The sequence below is a fragment of the Hypomesus nipponensis genome, chromosome 23 (assembly GCF_054491055.1).
Source record: "Hypomesus nipponensis isolate SF chromosome 23, ASM5449105v1, whole genome shotgun sequence".
Taxonomy (NCBI): domain Eukaryota; kingdom Metazoa; phylum Chordata; class Actinopteri; order Osmeriformes; family Osmeridae; genus Hypomesus; species Hypomesus nipponensis.
Window position 1 is genome coordinate 5,874,520 of NC_140383.1, and position 24,258 is coordinate 5,898,777.

Genomic DNA, 24,258 nt, shown 5'->3' on the forward strand with positions numbered 1-24,258 from the left:
AATATGTGTATAATGCAACAGATTTGTTTAGATGTTTAGTATACAGCATTATGTCGTTTAAGTACATGTTGACCCACATTTTTGGGGGGAATTACAATTGGAGATATGAACAATTGCTATATGTGTAATTAACATTTAATCATTCATTTTATAGATAGACAATAGATGGAATTTTTACTCACAGGCAACCACTTTGGTTGTAACTGATTGCGATGGTTCACTTGGTTCTCCAAAGCCAGCTTTGTTCTCTGCTGTCACCCGGAATTCATACTCCACACCTTCTGTGAGACCCTTCACTTCATATTGAAGCTCAGAAATTGATTTCTTAGATGCCCTGAACCATCTCATGGCCTTCTTCTCTTTCCTCTCAACACAGTAGCCTGTGATGTCACTTCCTCCATCCTCCACTGGACGTTTCCATGTGACGGTGACAGAGTGTCCACCAACATTCTCAACCTCTGGCTTGGATGGAGGGCCTGGGGGACCTACAATCAAAATCCCAATATTCACTGTATGTTAACTAAACAACATAATTTGACTATATAATAAAATATTATGCTATTATATATATAAAGATATTACATTTATTTTACTTACCAAATCCATCCACCATTTTGACTGCCACAGAGTGGGATGCTTCACCTGCACCGTAGTGGTTCACCGCAGAAACACGGAAAATATATTCATTTCCCTGGATCAGCTTGTTTGCCACATGGTGGCAGTCAATCACCTTCTCTTGAAGGATAGTCCAAAGGAGACGGCTGGTCTCCCTCTTCTCAATAGTGTAGTATTTAATGGGAGATCCACCATCTTCATTAGGTGGTGTCCATGATAGAGTGACCTTTTCAGATGAAACTCCAGTCGATTCAATAGGACCAGGACAACCTGGAACATCCAGCACCTTTACTTTAACATTCTCCTCCTTAATGCCAAATGGATTACTGGCTGAAATTGTGTATTCTCCAGAATCATTCCTGCTGGCGTATTTGACGGAGAGAGTAGATGATGATGCCGTGGTCTCAATCTGGCAGATGTCTGAGGGCTTGAAGAACTTGCCACCCTTGGACCACGCTGATGTTGGTTGGGGTTTGCCTACAATGCTGGTTGCAGTGATGACAATGGTTTCACCTGCCCTGACGGTCAGGCCCTCCTTCACATGCGAATCGATAGTAATAATTGGTGCCTCTGTTGAAAACCAAAATTATTAATTACTTTATTCAAATGTAATCAAATATGATTTCAAATGAGTACAATTATAATACAATCTATTACCCGAACAACAGTTTTATATACAACAGATCATTATAACTGATTTAATATAAATGTTACCGTATTCATCTTTGCACACAAGAGTGTCTGTTTGTTCAGATGGAGGGCTCAAGGCTCCAGCTGCATTCTTTGCCCTGATTCTGAACTCAAACTTGCAGCCTTCTTGTAGCTCTTTCACCGTGTATGCACAGTCCACAATATTGACGTTATTAGCCTTCATCCAGATCTTTGATGGCAAATCGCGTTTCTCAACAATATAGCCAGTCAGTCTGTGTCCACCATCATACTCGGGCTCAGTCCATTGGAGCGTTACTGTGCTCCTTGTGATGCTGACAACATCAGGTTTACCTGGAGCATCTGCAAGATAGGATTTCAAGTTATGTAGTATGGCAACCTGTCACATTTATGTCTCATATTTGTACGGTGTTTTTTTTTTTTTTTTTTTAAACCCTTGCTATATTGAGAGAAAAGTTTACCAATTGGATCCAGGGCAACGTGAGGCTCAGTCGCTGGGCTTGGTCTCCCAACTCCAGCCAGATTGATTGCCATGACTCTGAATTCATACTCCAAACCTTCAGTCAAGCCTGTGACCTTATAATCCCTCATCATAATAGCACTCTTGCTGGCTCTCTTCCACAGCATACTGTTTCTCTCCTTGAACTCAACATGGTATCCTGCAATTACAAACAATAGACATATTAATAGGATGGTTGTAAACCCTACCTGATATGATTAAAAAATCAAAACAAATACAAAATCTCACAAAGAGATTATCATCAACATACATTGTTTAGCTTCATAAACAAACATGTTGCAACTATGTTCAATTGTAATGTACCAGTAATTGGAGATCCTCCAGTCTTCCTTGGGTCAGACCACATCAGGGTTGCAGAGTCATGTCGCATGCTCATCATCTTAGGTGGTGGAGGTGCATCAGGCACATCTATGGAAAAGCAATTACATCACTGTTACACATTTCCAAATTGCATAACCAGCCACATTTAAAAGCCACACTACTCTCCAAAACAGACTTACTGAAAGGATGCTTGGCAACAATGGGGTCCGATTTGAGTCCTTCACCAAACCCATATTTGTTTTCTGCACACACTCTGAAGATGTACTCTGTGCCTTCGTGGAGTCCAGTCACCCTCATGGTGTTGGTCTCCACTGAAGAAGATACGGTGACCCACATGTTGGTGACAGAGTCCCTCTTTTCTAAAATGTAGTTGGTGATCTCTGATCCACCATCATCCTTAGGTGTACCCCATTTCAAGGTAGCCCCATCAGCAGTGATATCTTTAAATTTGATTGGTTGTATAGGTATTCCTGGCTTGCCAACCACCCTAACAAAGATGGTAGATTCTCTTGATCCAGCACTGTTTCTCAGAGTAATAGTGTATTTAGAGGCATCACTCCTCTGGCAGTCACGGATCAACAGCATTGTGTTTACTGCTGAGGACTCGGCACATACTCTGCCTGTGTCGGTCAGATCTACGTCTTCACCCTTCTTCCAGGATACTTTAGGAGCTGGTTTGCCAATTACGGGAATCTTCAGACGGACTGTACTTCCTTCCTTGGCAATGTAGCATAGATTTGGCAGGCCCTTCAAGTCACATGCAGGTAGAACTACAGAACAGAGACAAGGGGGTACGTGTTATATACAAGATGAAAGCTATTTTTTCAAACCTTTTATTTTTGGGTATGAATTATATATAAATAACTTACTGATGATGTCTTTAGCAAGCACATCAAGCTCTTTCTCTGAACCATCTCCAGATTCATTTACTGCTTTTACTCTGTATTTGTACTCTTTCCCTTCTACAAGGTCCTTGGCACTGTATTGCATGTTTTTAGACCTCATCAGCTCCTTCCAATTGTCATCTCCATTCAACACTTCCAGCACATAGCTGATGATACGGCTGCCGCCATCAGTTAAAGGTTTCTTCCAGCCAATTGTGCAAGAGTCCTTTGTGACCAACAAGGTCTTAAAGTCCATAACTGGCCCTGGTTGTTCTGAAAGAGGATATATTTATTATATGATGAATTCTAACTTCATGTACATCCTTGCCAACATAGACACGGTCAGAAGTATTATAGAAGTTGCAAGTAATAATGTAAATAATTACACCTATGTAGATTTACTCACCAGAAGCTCTAACTGAATCTGCAGTTTCACATGCCTCTCCAGTACCAAGTTCATTTACTCCTGATACCCTGAAGCAATAAGATCTTCCAGGTTCCAAATCAGAAATTTTGAAGGATGTCTTGGTGCAGTTTGAGGAAACTATGGACCATGCTTTTCTTTCTGCATCACGTTTCTCCACAATGTAACTAGTTACTTCACTTCCTCCATTAATCAGGGGAGCATCCCAAAGGATGGATGCACTGTCCTTGGTGGTGTCTTTAATCATCAGGTTGACTGGTGGTCCAGGGGTATCTTAAGGGTTCAAAACCAGTTTGTTTAGTGATATTAAGCAAATACAATTGTCCCTTGCTACACAATAAAAAATAGCAATATTCTTTATGAATGTAATCTATACTTACCAATAACTTTGACAGTAATTGTGTACATCTTCATTCCACTGCTGCTTTCTAAACTCAGAATGTATTTGCCTGCATCATATCTATTAACGCTCTCGACAGAGACAAGGGTGTCGTGCTCTGTGGACTTGATAATGATGCCTTGTCTGTCCTTAATGTTGGTGTTCATCTTGGCCCAGATCACCCTTGGGACTGGTCGGCCCTTTATAGTGGCTCTGAGTTTCATGCTGTCTCCGGCGCGTAGCTCCAACACCTCCTTCAACTCTGCACTAAGCTCTGCCTCAGGTGCAACTGCAAGCAAAATACAGATCTTTTAGAAACTACACAGGGTGAAAATGCAGGTCTGATGTGAAAATTACAAATGTTTTTATGCACATTAAGATTAGATAGGAAGAATGTAATAGTTCACATACCGAAAATATCCTTAGCAATGTGCTTGTCTGGAACTTCGCATGTCTCACTGAAGCCAGCTTTGTTCACGGCAGACACACGCAATTGATATTCTGATTTATCAATGAGGGACTGAACCACATAGTTTGTGTCCTGCAGATTCTTTGGCACGTTGCATCTTATCCAGTCTGTGGCATCAGTCCTCTTGCACTCCACCAGGTAGCCCAGGATGGGACTGCCGCCATCATTGGCTGGCTTTGTCCAGGTCAGACTGATTGTGCTTTGAGTGGTGTCTTTGACCACGGGGGAAACTGGTGGGCCAGGAGGATCTAGGACAACAGAATTTATGTCAGAAAATCAGGATCTGATATTTTTGTAAATAGTTAACTAGTACATAGTTTGGAAACCTTATGGATATTGCTCATAGGCATCTTAAGAGATATTGTTTTTTTTAATAGACTTACGGATAGGGTCATGGGCTGAAGTACCACTGGATGGTTCACTGGGTTTCCCAAGGCCAGCGATGTTGAGGGCAATGACACGGAACTCATACTCTACTCCCTCTATGAGACCACCAACCTCCAGGGATCTCTCTAGCATAGCCTTCCTGTTAATTTTTGTCCAATTAACATCTTTAATTTCTTTCTTCTCCACCATGTATCCCAGGATGGTGGACTGTCCATCGTTATCAGGTTCCTTCCAGCTTACAGTCATGTGATCTTTAGTGACATTGGTTATGACTGGAGCTTCACATGGACCGGGCACAGCTGGAAAAAAAGGCATTCATTTTGTGAGGTAAACTCATTTGTACGATGTTGTACGCACTGCATAGAAATACACACACTGTAAACATAAATTAAAGCGTTCTTACTGAATGGATTCTTAGTAGTCACAGGTTTGGTCAAGATAGGCTCGCCAACTCCGAATGTGTTCTCTGCACGAATGCGGAACTGATACTCGTGGGCTTCAATGAGCCTCTCTACAGTAATTTCCAGAACTTCACCCATGATCTTGGAGGAAACCTGAGCCCAGTTGGCTCTGCTTGTCTCACGCTTGTCAACAATGTAGTTTGTTATGGCAGAACCACCATTATTCAGAGGGGCCACCCATGTAACTTTGAGACCAGTTGCAAACACATCACTGAATGTGGCCGATGCTGGTGGACCAGGAACATCTAAAGAAGACAATACATTTAAGTTCATCATATTGCATGAAATTGCCAAGAATGTTAGCTTAGTTGTTAAAAATGAAGATCATACTTTGTCTTTGATCTTACCCAAAACTTTGATCTCTATATCTCCAGTCTTAGATCCACTAGCATTTTCAGCCAGAATAGTATATATTCCGGTTTGTTCTTTAGTGACTTCAGTGAGTTCCATCTGGAAGAGATGTCTCTTCTGGGTTATCTTCCTTTTTTCAGAAGATTTCAGGGAATCATCATTCTTTTTCCAGGTCACTTTGGGCATGGGCTTTCCAAACACCTCAGCCGCAAGTGTAACATTAGCGCCAGCCCTTAAAGTCAGTGGTTTTTGCATGTTCACTGCAAGTTCTATCCTTGGTGGCACTGGAATGATCAGAATCAAAATTGTGATTTAAGACTTTGAAAGTACACTCCTGTGACCAAATTCAGTAATTATACTTTTTCCGAAGCTTTCTTACCGTTCTCTGCAGAGACCAGGACAGGGTCTGTGGGGTCTGATGCTTTGCTCATGTTGACCGCTGTCTTTGCAGTAACTCTGAACTGATACTGCATGTCCTCCTCCAGTCCAGTTACAGTGTACTCTTCTCTGGGGACATTCTGACTGCTGGTGTTACAGCGAACCCACTTGTCACCAGGTAGCTTTAAGGCCTCAACATAATATCCAAGGATCTTGCTACCGCCGTCGTTCTTCGGTCTGGTCCAGACCAAAGTCACAGTGTTTTTGGTGACATCAAGAATGTCTGGTTTGCCTGGTGTATCTGATGAGAAATTAAACACATGCATATTGTAATAAACATCAGTAGAACAACATGAAAAGTAGTAAAGTATTATGAGTATACCTACCAACTGGTGTTCTTGCTGTGACAAAGTCAGTCTTCTTGCTAGGCTTGCCTTGTCCGGCACGATTTATAGCGGATACTCGGAAAGTGTACTCCAAGCCCTCAATAAGGCCAGCACAGGGATACTCAGTTGTTCTAACGACTGTGTCATTAGCTTTGACCCACAGGAGACTGTTCCTCTCCTTCCGCTCAATGTAGAAGCCAGTGATGGGACTGCCTCCATCCGACTCTGGTCTGTCCCAGGCAACAAACATGCAATCCTTGTTTGTTTTGTTGATGCGGCAATTTAGGGGCTCTCCTGGAACCTCTGTTGACAAGAAATTTGGATTGAAAGTTTTATCACTTTGATTAGGTAATTCTGTTTCTGCCTTGTATACTTTAATGTGTTGTGGATATTCAACCACAACGTCTTATTTTTTTTATAACTTAAAGACGAGGTAAATGCTAAGGCATAAAATGGCAACTTCGGAACATTCAGGTGGACGGCTTGCATGTTTACGTTTCTGTGATTGTATTGTACCAGAGCAATCGTGAGTAATATGCACACCAGGTAAAAATGCAAAATAATGTAGTTTCACCATGTCTGTAAACCTACCGAAGGGGAATTTGGCAACCATCCTGTCCGATGTGATAGGGTCAGAGATTCCAAAGCGGTTCTCGGCACGGGCACGGAATAAGTACTCCTTTCCAGGAATGAGCTTGCCCAGCCTGCAGCTGGTTTTTCCACAAGAGGAAACAGCATTGACCCAGTCACCGCGACTCAAATCACACTTCTCAACTACATAGTTGGTGATGTTGCTGCCACCGTCCTCCAAAGGTTTGTTCCAAGAAAGTGAGCAGGCATCAGAATCAATGTCGCTGATCTCAAATGGTGGCTCAGGTGGGCCAGGGATATCTGAAACAAACATTATTATCATAATCACCTCTTTTACAATAAAAGTTTGGATATTTTTTTAAAGTTCAATTATACAAACCTCTGATGATGATTTTCAGGACCTGGTCAACTTTGGCCGAGGTGTTCTCAGCAACAAGGCTGTATTCACCACTGTCAGTTCTGGATACATCTTTGATGATGAGCACACAGAGATTCTTAGATTTATGCACGGCGAGACGACTAGATGAAATAACAGGATTGCCTCCCTTCATCCATTTGCAGACTGGTGCAGGTTTGCCAGATACTAGAGCTTCCACTCTGAGTTTAGCGCCTGCTCTTGCACTTACAACATCAGGCATGATAATCTTGGGTTCAACTGAAAACAAAAAAATATTATTACTATCACAAATTTCCAGACTCCAGACATATAGTGTAGGACAGATTTTTTTAAGGCAATTATAACTTACGAATCTGCTCCTTGACCTCAATTGCGTCGCGGGTTTCGGTAGGTAAACTGCATCCCATGGCGTTTCTCGCTGCCACTCTGAATCTATATTTTTTGCCCTCTTTTAGTCCACTAATTGAAATGCTAAGGCCTTTAACAACAGTGTATGGTGTCCATACATCTTCTGGCTCCTCCTCCTCCTCCTCTTCTTCAAAACGAGGTGCCGGAGCAGGAGGAGCAGGCTGCTCTCCTCCCTCTCCCTCAACCTCTACTGGCTGTGGTGGCTCCTTGGGGGGAATCACCTCCAGATAGTCAATCACATAACCATCTATCTTGGCACCTCCATCCCTCATCGGTGTCACCCATCCCACAACAGCGCTGTTCTTAGTAATTTCAAGAACATCAATCTTCTGAGGGGGGTCAGGTTTACCTGAGAAGAAATAGATACAATTTTGATAAAGATTCAATATATCAAAAGAATGTAAAACCAGTGGATTCTGAAGGTCAAATGTAAATATACTTACTGACTGGATCTGAGGCCAGATATGAAGTTGGTGAGACTCTGGCTACTCCAGGTCCATATTCATTTACTGCTGTGACCCTGAAGTAATACTCTGTGCCAGAGACCAAATTGCTGATCTTCAAGGTCGTCGCTTCCACATTGCTATTGACTGTTGCCCATGTCTTGCGGTCCATTTCACGCTTTTCAACAATGTAGTGAGTGACCTCACTGCCACCGTTTACTTCAGGTGGAGACCAGGAAAGTTTGCAAGACACCATTGTGATGTCTGTGGCTTCAATACCTATTACAGGCCCTGGGGTGTCTGTTGAAAAGGATCAGGCATACATTTGTCATCTCTATGAACATGCTTGAACAGTAAAAAAGGAAAACTGCTTAAACAGTATGGTTAGCAGTCATTGTATTGCAGTGAGGTTCGACTTACCTAGCACTTTCACATTTACAAACACTGCCTTCTCTCCTGCAGTACTCCGTAGTGTCAGAGAGTATTTGCCTGAATCATCACGGGTACTGTCTGGGATCACTAGGAAGGTCATGGTATCAATGATATCCACATGTCCCTTCCTGACAACATTGTCAATGCCCATCCTCCTCCAAGTCACTTTGGGTGGAGGTCTGCCTCTGATGGTGGCGCACAGCCTAATGGGGCATCCAGCCCTGACAGTCAGTCCGTCCTTCAGACTGGCATCCATGTCGATCTCAGGGGCCTCTGTTAGCGAGAATAGGAAGAGTTGTTAAAGGTCAGCAAATATTTGGATTCATGTGATTTTGTGATGACTATGTAGCAGCATTATATAGAAATGTAGCATAATGGTTTGGCAACACATAATTGGATGAATTCATGCATTTTAGAATGTAACTCTCACCGAGAATATCCCTAGGTACTACAGCTCCCTCTAGATCTGCAGGAAGGCTTAGGCCAACCTGGTTTTGTGCAGAGACACGGAACTCATACTCCAGTTTTTCATCAAGACTGGTGACAGTGAATTCGGTCACAATCAGCTGGGCTGCAACGTTGCACCTCCTCCAGCCTTCATCTCCTTTGGCTCCCTTGACTCTTATCTCAACCACATATCCGATAAGTGGAACTCCACCATCAGACACAGGCTTGGTCCAGCTCAGACTGATGGAGGAGCTGGTGCTGTCAACAACCTTCAGATTGCTTGGAGGGCTTGGAGGTTCTGTAACATAAAGCAACTGAGTATAAGCATTCAACTAATGTCAACTATTGAAATTAAATATGCAAAATAAAATGTACCGTGTTTTTATAATGTGTTGAATTGGTCATATCCTTACCAACAGTATCCTTGGCAGTAATGGCTCTGGAGGGTTTGCTTGGGTCTCCAACACCGATCTCATTTTCAGCCGTAACTCTATACTGATACTCGTGGTTGAACAACAGATTGGTGACTGTCATCCTTGTTCCAGGTATAAGGTCTTTGCTGACAGGGGTCCATCGAATGGCGTGCTCCTCCTTCTTTTCCAGAAGGTAGCCAATGATTGGCTTTCCTCCATCATTTTCAGGTGCAGCCCACTCAACGGTCATCTGGTCCCTGGATATCTTGGTGACTTCCGGTGCTTCAGGAATCCCAGGCCTACTGAACTGGGTTTTGGCCACAATCGATTCACTTTCCACAGCAGGACCTGCCCCCATCTTATTTTCTGCTCTGACTCTGAATATGTACTCATTTCCTTCAGTAAGACGAGTGACTTTAGCTGAATTAGTGATTATAGCATTAGAATGAACAGACCAAACCATTCTCTTTGTTTCACACTTTTCTAAGATGTAGTTATAGATCTCACAGCCACCATCATCTTCTGGGACATCCCAGGCCAAGTGGCATCTATCTATACTGACCCCAGACACTTTCAAGTCTTTAATAGGACCAGGTCTGTCTAGCACGTTGACTTTGGCATGAGCACTGCAAGTGCCAGCAGCGTTGGTAGCAGTGATCACATATGTTCCACTATCAGGACGCTTAGAGTTGGTTAACAGGAATTTGGAGAATTCCACACCAGATTCAATCTGAAGCCTTGTGCTTTTGCTGATATCTCCAATGTCTCCATCTCTAGTCCACTTGACATCAGGCTGTGGTTTTCCTTTAACTGTGGCTTCTATAGGGATGGAGTCACCAGCCTTAACAACTAGGGTGCCAATCAGTTTAATTTTTATCTCTGGCTCAACTAGCTGTTCTTTAACTAGAATTTCAGCTGTTGTCACCCAGTTGCTTTCACCTCCCTCATTCTTGGTTTGCACTCTGAACTGGTAAACTTCGTTTTCAATGCATCTATCTGCCATGAAGTAAGTCTCCTTAATGGCACCCTTATGAAGTCTCTCCCAATCATCTGCCTCCTTTGGCTTCTTCTCAACATGGTAACCAATGTTGCGGCTACCACCATCATAGTCTGGCTTCTTCCATTTGAGGAAGACAAATGTCTTGCCAATTTCACTGATGTGCAAGTTCTCTGGATCACCTGGTTTCTCAATGGGATCTACAGCCACTACGGCTGTCTTTGTCTCTATGGGAGGTCCAGTACCAATCTTGTTCTCTGCACTCACACGGAAGAAGTATTCACATCCCTCTGTAAGAGGTGCTTTCATGAGACGCTTGGTGCAGTCATTTGAGACCAAAGTCCAACCTCTTTGGCTAGCCTGCCGAGACTCAATGGTGTACTGTGTAATCTCAGTGCCTCCATTATCCTCTGGGTTCTCCCATGACACCATGCCAGAGTCTTTTGTCACATAAGAGACCTTAATATTTTGGCAAGGTCCTGGTGTGTCAAGCACATTCACAATGATTGTGGCCTGGGCTTGGCCGCTGCTGTTCTTAGCCAGGATAGCATACTTTCCGTAGTCCTCTCTGACTGCTTCTGAGATCACAAGCTCAACCAGAGGGAAGTTGTTGTTCATCTCTGTGCGCTTGTCCCTGCCCAGAGCCCTGGCATCCTTGGTCCATGTGATCTCAGGGTCGGGTCTACCCTTAACTCTGGTAGTCAAATTAATACTCTGGCCTGCTCTTACTGTCAGTAGGTCACGGCAAGCGACATCAACAACGACCACTGGAGGCACCAAAATGTCCTTTGCAATGACAGACTCCTGCAGATCTCTAGGCTCACTGTCTCCTATTATGTTAGAGGCTCTGATGCGGAACCTGTATTCCATACCTTCAATCAGACCAGGGGCTCTGTAGGCACCGCCCAGTATGAGGAAATCCTTGTTCATTCTATCCCACTGAGCACTAGTTGATTTCTGACACTCAACAATGTAACCCAGGATGGGACTTCCTCCATCTCTGGTAGGCTTTGTCCACACCAAGTCAACATAGGACTTGCTCCAGTCCTTCACCTTGGGGTTGACTGGTGGTCCTGGCTTTGTGATTGGACGAGTGAGCTTCACTGGGTCTGACACAGGAGAGGCCACACTGACCCCAGCAACGTTCTCAGCAAAGATTCTGAACTCGTAGCTGTTGCCTTCAAACAAACCAGATGCTCTGTATCTGAGATCCAGCACGGGCGTTTTGTTTACACGAATCCACTTCCCTGTCATTTCCCTACGCTCAATGACATAGCCACTGACAGGGCTGCCACCATCAACTTCAGGCAGAGTCCATTCCACTGTCACAGCATTTTCTGTGATGTCTGAGCATGTTGGCTGGCCTGGAGGACCAGGAGGGTCAAACATATGTTTGGCAATAGTGGGAGGACTCTCAAGTTCTGCACCAATACCAATTTTGTTTTCTGCACGGACGCGCACAACATATTCACGCCCTTTTTCCAATCTGGGAATCTTGGATTTGGTGCTTGTACTTCCAGAGCTTACAACTGACCATGGCTCCCATGGCTTCTTGATATCCTTCTTCTCAACAATGTAGTTCGATAGTGGTGTGCCACCATCATCTTTAGGTGGCCTCCAGTTAATGGCCATATGGTCTGGAGTAACCTCTGTGATGTTTACAGGACCAACAGGGGCACCTGGGACGTCCAGCACAGTGACATGAAGAGCAACAGTCTTGCTTCCTGCTGGGTTGGTCACAGTGAGAATATATTCTCCAGTGTCACCTCTTATGCACTCAGGAATACTGAGGCTTGTTGAGGTATCCACTGTGTCAATCTTAAACCTGCCCTCTGATACAATTTCGTTTCCATCACTCAGCCACTTAGCAGTGGGAGTTGGAATTCCTTTCATTATTGCTGGCAGAATGACTTTGCTTCCAGCCTTGACAATGAGGCCCTCAATAAGCTTCACATCAACTTCAATTGTTGGTGCCACTGAAAATAAAACAAGGAATCTAATGTTAGGATTTGAGAATTGCATGTATATTCTATAGACAAATTGTTGTTGAGGAATCTGTCTTACATAGTTTCTCCTGACAGGTGACAGGGACAGTAGTGTCTGGACGGCTCACACCAATGGCATTCTGGGACTTCACACGGAACCTGTATGTCTTGCCCTCCACCAGTCCAGTTACATGACAGTGAATGTTGCTGACAGTCTTGAAGTTAACCCAGTCAGTTGTTCCTTCCTCTTGGTGCTCAACAATGAACCCAGTTACCTCACTTCCTCCTGTGCGATCTGGCCACTCCCATGCAAGCCACACTTCAGTCTTATCAGCATCAGTGTGATGCAGATTTTTTGGTGGGCCAGGTGGATCTTAAAGCAAAAGAAAATACATGCAATTACAGCAACAGCTACTGCATTTAGGTTAAGGGCTACCACTGTGCCTTTAATATATGAAACTTTCAAATTAATAAGAGAGGCTTACATAAAGGATCGACGGCCTTGATAGGAAGTTTGGTCTCAATGTAAGCACTTCTGCCAAACTGGTTCTCTGCTGCAACACGGAACATGTACTGAACACCCTCCATCAGATAGAGAGCCATCAGGCTCAACTTCTTTGATGAGGCACAGACCGGCACCCATTTCTCAGCTGCAACATCCTTTTTCTCCACCAGGTAGTGGGAGATGACAGCACCTCCATCGTCCTCAGGAGCCTTCCAGGACAGGTAGGCTGACTCGCTGGTTATCTCAGAGATAGTTAGATCCCTTGGAGGGCCAGGTTTATCTGTATCACAGAGGATTTGGTTAATGAAATATGTTCATTTGTTTGCTGAAATGAATTACATATCTGTTCATGTTTCAACTTGAATTGAGCCTTTTACAGAAAAATGTGACCAACCTAAAACGAGCACGACGCAAGTTGCTGTCTTGGATCCAGCTGCATTTTCAACAGTTATGGTGTAGTTTCCAGAGTCAGGACGCACACACTTGGGTATAAACATCTTACTGCCTGAGGCAGTAACTGCAATAGTGGCATGTGCTGGTGCCTCTCCATCATTCTTCTTCCATGAGACAGTAGGGGGCGGCATGCCCTTGATAACAGCACTGAGAGTGATGTCTGTTCCAAGCATGGCAAGGTGGTCACGGGACATGTTGGCGTCAAGAAGCAGCTCTGGAGCCTCTGTTGTAATATAATACCACATTATATAGTCTTTGTTAACATGATATCGAATGTTTACATTATAAAATGGCTTTGTTTGCATTGAAGGAAATCAAGCTATAAAATGTGTCAACAAATTACCCAATCTGTCGTGCACTTTCACTGGTTGACGAACAAAGGCAGGCTCTGAGTTTCCTGCAGCATTGACAGTGAAGATTCTGAAATTGTATTCTTGACCGTCAGCCAGGCCTGTCACTACATAGTTGATGTCCGGGCAGGTCTCGGGAGTCTCGTTGGCCTTGGCCCATTCTTTTTCACCAACCTTCTGGTACTCCACAAGATAACCAAAGATTTTGCCTTTGCCGTCATGACGAGGCAACTGCCATTTCAGACTGACAGTGTCCTTGGTCTTGTCTATTGCCTCTGGCAGAACAGGTGGGCTAGGAGGAACTGTAATGAGAGGCAATTCAACAATTAACTTCATGCTAAATAGTGAAAACTGTCCTCTATAGTTATGGATAATGACAACTATTGTTATATTGTTATACTATAATGACAACATTATCCTTTTTTTCCATTACTAAACACTTACCAATTGGATCTTTGGCAAGGATGGGCTTTGACGGTACACTTGGGTCACCGGTGCCAATCTCATTCTCTGCCATAACTCTAAACTCATATTCACAGCCTTCAATCAGATCCAGCACCCTGAACTGAGTGGCTGGATAGAGAGGATCTCTGGTAGCACGGGACCACCTCTTAGCAGAGGGTTCCTTCTTCTCCAAGATGTAGTTGGTGATGGGTTTGCCACCATCACGAGGCCTGCTCCACAGCACTAAAGCATTATCCTTGTAGACTTCTCTGACATTGGGCTGCTCCGGAGCCTCAGGTACTCCTATAGTAAGTAAAGTTAACATCTCAAATTAGAATTGGTTGGGAGAAAAGTTACAATCATAAGGTGATCAATTACGTACTGAAGAGATCTTTGGCTCTCATCTCCTCTGAATCCAGTGGATCGCTGATGCCGTACATGTTCTCAGCACAAATTCTCATGATGTACTCTTTGCCCTCCACTAGCTTTGGCACTTTGCAAGTGGTCTTGCTGGAGGCGGATGTTACAGTCATCCACATGTCTCTGTTGACGTCTCTCTTTTCTATGATGTAGTTGGAGATTTCAGTTCCGCCACTATCCAGAGGAGGTTTCCAGGAGATCACCATGTATTCTCTGTGAACTTCGTCAAAGATCACTGGACCCACTGGAGGTGTTGGGCGATCTTGAAATGAATGTATAGTAGAATGTTAATTGAGAATTTAAATAATAATTTAGAATAGATGGTTGATATAATTGATTGGATATCTGATTCCATGTTCAAGAATAATACTTACCGACAACAGTCACATTGCAAACGCCTTTTCTTGAGCCAGTGCTGTTCTCAACAAGTACACAGTATCTGCCACTGTGCTCTCTCTTAGCCTTCATGAGGCCCAAACACATGGTGTTCAAGGTGTTCTTGAACATGATGTGTTTGTCTGCCTTGAGCTCTTCATCATCTCTGAACCAGATGATAGATGGAGATGGCTTTCCTGTGTAGCGTCCCTGGAGGGCAAAACTCTCGCCAACACGAACAACGATCTTATCACGGAAGTCCAGCTCAATGGTTGGGGGCTCTGAAAAGTGAAATACAGAATCAGTGTAAGATCGTTTTTTTTTTTTTTTTTACAATCGAACAAGGTTCAGGTTTATACAGAAAATATGATAATACTCCTACCTAATTCATCCCTGCAGGTGATGGGTTTGGTGCAGAAGGATGGCTTGCTGGGACCGATCTCATTCACAGCCAGGACCCTAAACTCATAAGTGTCACCCTCCCTCAGTCCATCATATGTGTATCTTCTCTCCATCAGCTTCTCCTTGGTCAGCCTGGTGTACTTGTCCTTGCCGATCATGCGTGCCTCCAGGATGTACATGGTCACCTCAGCGCCGCCATCAAACTTGGGAGGTTTCCAGGTGACACTGATGTAGTCCTTGTGGACAGATGTGACCTCTATTTCCTCTGGGCGTTCCGGGACAGCTGGGGAACACAACCAGGCAATGTTATTTGAATGGTTAAAAGTTTAAATAAACAGGTGACAAGTATTGGTGAAGACAGTGATCTAGAGGAATTAATTGGTACTTACTGATAGGATCCTTGATTACGATTTCGCACGTCGTCTCAACAAATGGACCAAGTCCAATTGCATTTTCAGCTGCAACCCTGAAGAAATAGGTCTTTCCGACCATGAGATTGTGGGCTACAGCAGTGTGCCTGGTGACTGTGTAGGAGAGAGCTGTCCACGCCTTGCGTTCAGCCTCGCGTTTCTCTATGATGTAATTGGTGATGGCGGAGCCACCATCATCCTCAGGGAAGAACCAGTTCAACTTGCAAGAGTCACTGGTAAGATTCTCAGCAGTGAACGGAACACCCACGGGTCCAGGAACGTCTATGGAGGATCATCATCGGATACAGTATATTAAAAGATGACATTGGATGATGAAGATGGATTAGAAAAATATAACAAATATATTTCAATTTTGAAATGCTCACCAAGGACATCAACAATGATGGCTTTCTTCTTTTCACCTCCGTCATTCTTAGCCGTCAGAGTGTAAACTCCCTGGTGTCTCCTTGTACATGGCTTGATGACCAGAGAGGAGCTGATGCCAGTGGTCTCAATGACAGCATCTGGTGGCAGAGCACCATCATCTCTGTTCCATGTGATTGTGGGTGCAGGCTGTCCTGACACATAGGCTATGATGCGAATCACCCCGCCAGCATGAACAACCATCCTCTCCTTTACTGAGGCATCCAGGTCAACCTCAGGAGCAACTGCAGGTAAGACAACCAGGATCGTGTTAAACAAAGAATTGTTTCTATGGATTTTGTTATGATTGTTTGAATGTACTGTTTTGGTTTTGAGAGTTGTCTTACTTGTCCTGTCCTTGACCTCAATAACTTCTGGAACTTCACCGGGTTCACTCAGACCTGCAGCATTGAAAGCTACCACTCTGAACTTGTATTGTCCATTTGTCTTTAGTCCAGAAACAACAAACTTGGTGCCTCTGACTTCCTTCTCTTTGGCCTAAAATAATAACATGCAACAGAGTGTAAGTTTTCAAGTTCAAGAAACAGAGGATTCCATGACGTTGAACAAAGCAAAATGTCACTCACTTTAACCCATGCTTCTGTTCCCTCCTCTTTGTACTCAATGTAGTATCCCATGATTTTGGATCCACCGTCCTTCAGAGGTGGAATCCAAACCAGATCCACGGTAGACTTGGTCCAGTCTGTCACCTTGGGTGTTGGAGGTCCAGGGGGAGCTATATTGCAAGACACAAAATATATACAGCGTATAAAATGATCAAATTGCAAATTATTAATTACAAATACATTTGACTGTAAACTTAGAAATGTGACAGGGAAAAACACAGCTATGTGCCTTACAGTAAATGACAACACAAATGATTGCAATTTGTTTGAAAGTAAATTCTTACAGATGGGGTCTCTAGCAAATATGGGATCCGTTGGTGGACTGGCAAGCCCACATCCGGCTGCATTGATGGCTGACACACGGAATAGGTATTGGGAGCCCTCTATAAGGCCGGTCACGTGGTGGGAGATGCCAAGTGGCATGGGGCGGATGGGGTCACGTGTCACTCTGTTCCAGCGCTTAGAGGTTGTCTCCTTACGCTCCAGCCAATATCCAGTAATGGGACTACCACCGTCCACTTCAGGCTCTTCCCAGTTGAGTGTCATAGAGTCCATAGTGACACTGGAGAGGGTAGGCTTCTCACATTGGCCTGGAACAGCTGTAGGCAGGGTACATACATGAGTCATTAACCTCAACACAACTTTTATATCCTTAGATGATTCCTCAAATTGTATTAGAACATGGCGACTATGAGCTGCACTTACTGTATAGATTCCTGGCTATCTCTGGTTCACTGTCCAGAGGATCTCCAACTCCGTATTTGTTCTGAGCCATGATGCGGAACACATACTCGTGTCCCTCCATTAGACCTTCCACCGTAAACACACGTTCTTTGGGCTCATTGGTAACTGAAATCCAGGTCTTTCTGTTGGCCACGCGTCGTTCAATGACATAATTTGTCACCTTGGAGCCACCGTCATCCTTTGGTGGAAGCCATGACAGGGTAATCTTTTCAGCACCAATCTCCTCGAACTTGATGGGAGCAGAGGGAGGTCCAGGTCGTCCTGAAATAAGGAAACAATCAATAAGTTATACAATTGAGACTGGAACCAAAGGCATAGTCATGTGATCATGGTAATAATTGAGACATTTACCTAAGACATTGAGCCTCATCTCCTTGGAGGCCTTTCCTAGACTGTTGCTGGCAGTGATGGTGTACAGACCAGTGTCTGAGCGTTTGCCCTGCTGGATCAGCAGAGTGCAGCTGTCGTCACACACAATCTTGTTGATGTGCTCATCATACTGCACCTCCACTTTGTCATCAGCCTTGTGGGGAGGAGCCTTGAACCAGGTGAGAGTGGGGAACGGACCACCGCGGATCTTAGCCACAATGGCAATGTCCGCTCCCTGTTCAACCTCCATGAACTCACTCAGTTCAATAGAAGGTGCACCTGTGTGAGAAAACAGTTCAGTTTAGGGAATGTCGTCAACTTACCCTAAATTGACCTAACCTTGAATGTGGCTGGTTTTTTGATGTGATCTTACGTGTTTGGTCTTGGATTAGGACTGGCCCAGCAGTAGAGGAAGGTCTGCTAGAACCGGCTTCGTTTACAGCCTTGACACGGAACTCATACTCATCGCCTTCATTCAGGTCATCCATCTTGAAAGTGGTGGAGTCAATGTCACGCCTGTTGCATTGTCTCCAGGATTCCTTTTGGGCTCCACTGGCATCCCAGCAAAGACGTTCAACAGTGTAGTGAGTGACAGGAGCACCACCATCATTCTTGGGTGCCTTCCATGTAAGGGTAGCTGTGCCCTTGGCAACATCGTTAATCTTAACACGAGTTGGAGGTTCTGGGGGATCTGAAAAAAAAAGAAAATGTTTTACAGGTTTAAATAACAGACCATGATCTTAGGCAACATGGTATGAAATTGACATATCTGATTTATCACTTACGTATAGGGTCTGTGGCTTTGGTTCTTTGGATGGTGTCAATGTAAGGTCCCATTCCAAAGCGGTTTTCAGCCCTGACACGGAACAAGTACTCTTGTCCCTCAATAAGGTCTGGCACCACAAAGGATTGGCTGCCACATGCAGGGTTAACCTTTGTCCATGCCTTTCCTGACACAGTCTTCTTCTCAATGAAGTAGCTCTTTATCCTTTGACCACCATCACTATCTGGAGCTTTCCATGTTAGTCTACATGTGCCTCTTGTGACATCAGTGATCTTCAGATCTTTAGGTTGACCTGGCAAGTCTGTGAAAAAGAGTAGTACAACAAATTACAGAATGCACTTTAAATATATGTCTTTGCTAACTTGTGCTTTATTTAGTTTATACTTACCAAGGACATTGACCCTGACTTTCATGATCTTATGTCCAGCTACGCTTTCTGCATTGATGATATAGCGTCCAGCATGGTTGAGTTTGCTCTCAGGAATGGTTATGACTGAGGTTGTATCAGTAGACTGGATCTAAATTCAGACATTCACAACATAATTCAGTTATTCCACCAGATTTTTGGCCATTAAAAAATGATGTATCTTAGATATGTGAATGCTCCTTACATCTGAATCTATAGGAAGGGTGTGGAGTTCATTCTTCTTCTCTGTCTCTGCTGTTCCATCAAACGTCCATGTCACTTTAGGAGTAGGACGTCCTGTGATGACTGTGGGTATCTTAATCATAGAGCCAGCCCTACAGGACAGCAGGTCATGGGCGCTGACCTCAAGAGAGATGGTTGGCTCCACTGTGAACACACAAGAATGCCATTAATCACACTGTCCAACTGGCATTTTCTTCAGACTTTTTTCAGTCTAACAAGACATATCTTCATAAATTGATAGTTGATATAATAATAATAATAATGTTTTTTTTTTTTATTACACATCAAGTTGTCTGTTGTTCTTTGTTGTTTTTAAAGTTTAGTCATAGTCTCAATTGACTGATGTCTTACATAGGATATCTTCAACGATGATATCATTGGTACGTGAACTGGGATCAGACTCTCCAGCTGCATTGACAGCAATGATTCTGAACTTGCACTTCTTCTTCTCTTTGAGGTCTGGAACAGTGAACTCAGTGCTAGGATGCAGCTTGTCGGCGGCGTTAACTCTTCTCCAATCAGGAGCACCTTCCTCGTGGACCTCGATTATGTAGCCCTTGATAGGACTTCCTCCATTCCTCTCTGGTGGGTTCCAAGTCAGTGTGACACTGGTCTTGGTTTTGTCCTTTACTTCTGGGCAAGATGGTGGGCTTGGAGGGTCTAAAGTAGAACATTCACACTTGTGTCAATCGGAAGTAATAGAGTTGTGAAAATTTGCTCTCGCTTTCTTTGCAAGGAGTACTTACTGTGTGGATCAACTGCAAAGGCACACCCAGATGATTCGCTAGGTGGTCCAAGTCCTGCAGCATTGCAGGCCATCACCCTAAACTGGTATTCAGCCCCTTCATTCAGGCGGAGCACATTATACTCCAGACCCTTTACTGCAGGCTTGGTGACAGGAGCTCTGTTGACACGACCCCAGTACACAGCTCCTCTCTCTCTCTTTTCTAGCCAGTAGCCTGTGATGGTGGATCCACCGTTGTCTAGGGGGGGTTCCCACGTCACCAGCATGGAGGTGGAGGTGTGTCCGATAATTTTGGGGTTGCGAGGTGGACCAGGAAGACCAAATGGATCCTTAAGGACGACTTTTTCAGAATCACAACCGTCACTAATTCCAAACTTGTTCTCGGCTTTGATTCTGAACTGGTATGATCCGTAAGTGTCCAGTTTGTAGACCTTGAGGATAGAAAGTCATTGTAAAATGTGTATTTTAAATACTAAATACTAGATTTATTTTATGATGACGAAAAACAACTGACAAAACTGTATTGTTATTTGAACCAAAAATTATAAAAAGCCTTGAAATTAAAGAGAAAAAAACTATATGAAAGACTGAACATTTAACTAACCCCATATCTTCTGTCAATAACGTTGCAAGTGATCTGTTCAAAGTCAGACTTTTTCTTGCTTGCATCCCTCCTCTCAATGATGTAGTTTGTGATATCACTGCCTCCATTGTCTTCAGGGGCATCCCAAGTGAGATAGCATGATTCGGACTTGATATCAGAAACCACAATAGTATGTGGTGGAAGAGGACGATCTGTAAAAGCATACAAAAAAAACGTGTTACCATAAAAAATAAAAATAAACGTCAGCCTTTCAAGTAAATGTTATATTTTAACATTTAATATGCATGATTGTTAGACCACCCACCTAGGATCTCCACTCTGATAGTGTGATGGGCGGTGCCATGACAGTTTGTGGCAGTCAACTTGTAGTTTCCTTTGTCTTGTCTGATAGTCTCAGGGATGCTGATCTTGGTTGTGGCTTTAGCTCTGTTCACCTCTTCTGACTCCATCAGTAGAGTCTCGGTGGGCTTCTCAATGACCACCCCATCCTTGGACCACTGAAACACTGGCATGGGAAGGCCACTAACCTCAGCAGGGATATCAATGGCCACTCCCTTCTTGACAATGATGGCATCTCTCTTGATGTATTTCAGGATTGTAATTGTTGGGGCGACTGAAATAAAAAGAGTTTAGATCAACATCCTGCAATGTTAATTTAAAAGGCATTACCGGTATTATGAATCTGAGCTTATAAGGATATTCAAAAGAATGTCCCTCAAACCTACAAACCTGTACAGTAGCTTTAGTGCAACCCATAAGGATGTTATTTACCTTCATCATCCTGCATGTTAGCGCTGATTGGCTTTGAAGGGTCCCCTTCTCCAACCTCGTTCATAGCCTTCACACGGAACTGATACATGTTGTTCTCAGTGAGGTTTTCAATGGTTGCAGTTGTGTCTGTGATGATCTGCCGGTTGGCCACGTCAAATTCAGTTCCATCATGTCTCATCTTCTCAATGTAGTAACCCCTAATAGGACTCCCTCCGTCAGTACGGGGAGGTTCCCAAGAGAGAGTGATGGTGGTCTTGGTCCTCTCTGTGTAATGCAGCTTCTCTGGGGCAGACGGTGTGCCTGAAATTATATATTAGAATGACATGATATATTAGAATGATATATTATTACTATTATTTTGAATACATTTAAATTTCAAATCAGACTTCCTGATGATTTAAATCCCTTTTTCATTTGTATTTTCATACTTTACTCCCTTCATACCTTTGGGATCCACAGCAAGGATAGGTCCAATGTCACATGGGGCTCCAAGACCATACTTGTTCCTTGCTATAACACGGAGCATATACTCCTCTCCATCAAGCAGACCCTGAATGTCACACTTGCATGCAGCAACTTCAATAGGTTGTCTGAAGAGTTGCATCTTAGCATCCTTCTTCTCAACCACATAGCCGATGACATCACTGCCACCATTGTCTGCAGGGTCAGCCCAGCTTATGCCAATGTTCTTCTTAGTAACCACTGTAGTCTTCAGGTCAACCACAGGCCCGGGAACATCTAGTCAAAAAGTAATTTATTTTGATTTATGTTATTTTCTTAGAATATAAGCAGAATAACAAATATTCCTCTTATTTCATCCTGAACATTGTGTGTAGACTCACCCATGACATCAACTTTAGTGACAGCTGCCTTGGTTCCACTGCTGTTGGTTCCAGTGACTTGGTACATTCCATGGTCAGTTCTCAAAGCATGCTTGATAAAGAGAACGCTGTTCTTTCCCTGTGTCTCAATGACAACTCTTTCCTTGTCAGTTTCTGATTCGTTCTTGGTCCATTTCACCTCTGGTTGAGGTCTGCCAATCACGATGGCTGGAAGACGCAGGTTGTCTCCGGCGCGAATTATGACTCCATTCTTTACCGAGTCATCAAAGTCCACAATGGGAGGTTCTGAAGGAAGAAATACATTATAAGTACATTACTATGTCTGTTGTGTTATACTTAAAAGATATATTCAAAAGTTATACTTTTGTTGTGATATATGTAGATATTAAATAAAGGGGAGTGTGAATTGATACCTTGAGGTTCTTTTACTGTTACAGGCTCAGTTACTCCTGGCACTCCAGGTCCGAAATCGTTAACAGCAATGATACGGACTATATAGTCAGCACCTTCAGTGAGACCGGTCACAGTATACTTGAGCTCCTTGCATCTAAACTCTGTGCTACGTGTCCATTCCTTCTCTCCAGCTAGAAGTTTCTCAACATGGTACCCAAGGATGTCTCCTCCTCCATTGTACAATGGAGGTTTCCAAGCCACATCAATGGAAGTTGCACCAGTGTCAACAATCCAAGGAGTGGGTGGACCAGGCGGCACTGTAGAACAGTGAACAGGGACATGATACATCTTAGTGCTCCTCATAAGGCTACAGTATGTTCTCAAGGTAATCATTGGGATGTGGATTTAGACTTACAGATGGGATCCATGGCAATCTGAGGGTCTGTTGGGACACTGAAGGGCCCAGGGCCAGCCATATTTTCAGCACAAACTCTGAAAATGTAAGTCAAGCCCTCCATAAGACCCAGAACCTTGACCTCCAGAGAGTTGAACAGGCTACGATTGACCCTTGTCCAGTGCTTGCTGTTGATCTCCTTCCTCTCGATCCAGTAGCCCAGGATGGGACTGCCATTGTCTTTGGGTTCATGCCAGGAGATGTGGATACTGTTAGCGTTGACCTCTCCAATCCTAGGTGTGTTTGGTGCATCAGGTGGATCTGAGGAAAAGAGTAGAGGAAGACACATTTGACATTGTTAGATTAGTAGAAATACTAATAGTGTTAAAAAGAAAACAACCAGCTTTTTAAATTGAATACATAATTACCGAATTGATTCTTGGCAACAAGTGGCTCAGAGACACATGAAGGTCCACAGCCAGATTTGTTTTCAGCGGTGATGCGGAAGATGTACTCCTTTCCTTCAATCAGTTTGGTCACAGGGTAAGTGCAACCCCTAAGGGTTGAGGTTACTGTTATCCAGCCGATCTCATCATTCTTGTTGTCTTTCTTCTCCAGAATGTAGTTCAAGATCTCGCTGCCACCATCATCCAGAGGAGGTTCCCAATTGCAGATTACAGAGGTGTTTCTGATGTCCTCGAATGTGAAGTTCACTGGAGGTCCAGGTTTATCTAGACATCAAACAGATGCCAGTGTCAAAGCAGGCACATACACAAACAGCTTGATAGTGGCAGTGTTTAAAATAGGTGTCTTACCAAGAACATTGACCTCACAAGAGGCAGTTGCAACTCCATGAGAGTTCTCCACCCTGATGGTAAAGCATCCATGATCCACTCTCACAGATTCACGCACCATGATAGCGGTTTGGCCCTTCTTGGTCTGGTCAAAAGAGACACGCTGCAGGATTGGAGTTACAAACACCTCCTCAGGTTCAGGCACCTTTGACTTGGTCTTCTTAACCACTAGTGGTTGCTTTTTCTTGACAGGCTCCTTCGTGACATCCTCATTATTTCTCAGCCAGGTCACCGTGGGATAAGGAGAACCAGAGATAAAGGCATCCAGGCGGATTTCCTCTCCTTTTCGGATGCACAGGCCAGACTGCAGGCGTGCGTGGAGGGTAACCTTGGGAGCGTCTGAA

At 43.8% G+C, this 24,258-nt stretch overlaps 1 protein-coding gene across 1 annotated transcript in view; it reads right to left on the reverse strand.

Moving 5' to 3' along the window:
• Positions 1-24,258, reverse strand: part of ttn.1 (titin, tandem duplicate 1) — a 134,311-nt gene that overhangs the window by 43,418 nt on the left and 66,635 nt on the right. Inside the window, exons 114-165 of the mRNA XM_084688433.1 lie at positions 23,876-24,253; positions 23,489-23,791; positions 23,082-23,381; positions 22,687-22,983; positions 22,274-22,558; positions 21,876-22,169; positions 21,432-21,731; positions 20,965-21,273; positions 20,661-20,851; positions 20,058-20,487; positions 19,663-19,971; positions 19,274-19,455; positions 19,051-19,180; positions 18,664-18,963; positions 18,252-18,569; positions 17,861-18,157; positions 17,471-17,770; positions 17,050-17,364; positions 16,727-16,875; positions 16,487-16,637; positions 16,103-16,384; positions 15,696-15,998; positions 15,287-15,589; positions 14,904-15,185; positions 14,492-14,791; positions 14,110-14,412; positions 13,659-13,967; positions 13,257-13,538; positions 12,843-13,142; positions 12,437-12,730; positions 9,376-12,348; positions 8,946-9,260; positions 8,504-8,788; positions 8,084-8,383; positions 7,582-7,989; positions 7,215-7,490; positions 6,836-7,135; positions 6,245-6,547; positions 5,860-6,159; positions 5,477-5,764; positions 5,072-5,374; positions 4,665-4,967; positions 4,224-4,529; positions 3,814-4,101; positions 3,416-3,706; positions 2,995-3,282; positions 2,305-2,895; positions 2,108-2,212; positions 1,746-1,943; positions 1,330-1,626; positions 598-1,185; positions 183-485 (exon numbers count right to left, since the gene is read on the reverse strand). Coding sequence (XP_084544559.1) covers positions 183-485; positions 598-1,185; positions 1,330-1,626; positions 1,746-1,943; positions 2,108-2,212; positions 2,305-2,895; positions 2,995-3,282; positions 3,416-3,706; positions 3,814-4,101; positions 4,224-4,529; positions 4,665-4,967; positions 5,072-5,374; positions 5,477-5,764; positions 5,860-6,159; positions 6,245-6,547; positions 6,836-7,135; positions 7,215-7,490; positions 7,582-7,989; positions 8,084-8,383; positions 8,504-8,788; positions 8,946-9,260; positions 9,376-12,348; positions 12,437-12,730; positions 12,843-13,142; positions 13,257-13,538; positions 13,659-13,967; positions 14,110-14,412; positions 14,492-14,791; positions 14,904-15,185; positions 15,287-15,589; positions 15,696-15,998; positions 16,103-16,384; positions 16,487-16,637; positions 16,727-16,875; positions 17,050-17,364; positions 17,471-17,770; positions 17,861-18,157; positions 18,252-18,569; positions 18,664-18,963; positions 19,051-19,180; positions 19,274-19,455; positions 19,663-19,971; positions 20,058-20,487; positions 20,661-20,851; positions 20,965-21,273; positions 21,432-21,731; positions 21,876-22,169; positions 22,274-22,558; positions 22,687-22,983; positions 23,082-23,381; positions 23,489-23,791; positions 23,876-24,253 — 18,105 coding nt within the window. The remainder of the gene's footprint in view (positions 1-182; positions 486-597; positions 1,186-1,329; positions 1,627-1,745; positions 1,944-2,107; positions 2,213-2,304; positions 2,896-2,994; positions 3,283-3,415; positions 3,707-3,813; positions 4,102-4,223; positions 4,530-4,664; positions 4,968-5,071; positions 5,375-5,476; positions 5,765-5,859; positions 6,160-6,244; positions 6,548-6,835; positions 7,136-7,214; positions 7,491-7,581; positions 7,990-8,083; positions 8,384-8,503; positions 8,789-8,945; positions 9,261-9,375; positions 12,349-12,436; positions 12,731-12,842; positions 13,143-13,256; positions 13,539-13,658; positions 13,968-14,109; positions 14,413-14,491; positions 14,792-14,903; positions 15,186-15,286; positions 15,590-15,695; positions 15,999-16,102; positions 16,385-16,486; positions 16,638-16,726; positions 16,876-17,049; positions 17,365-17,470; positions 17,771-17,860; positions 18,158-18,251; positions 18,570-18,663; positions 18,964-19,050; positions 19,181-19,273; positions 19,456-19,662; positions 19,972-20,057; positions 20,488-20,660; positions 20,852-20,964; positions 21,274-21,431; positions 21,732-21,875; positions 22,170-22,273; positions 22,559-22,686; positions 22,984-23,081; positions 23,382-23,488; positions 23,792-23,875; positions 24,254-24,258) is intronic.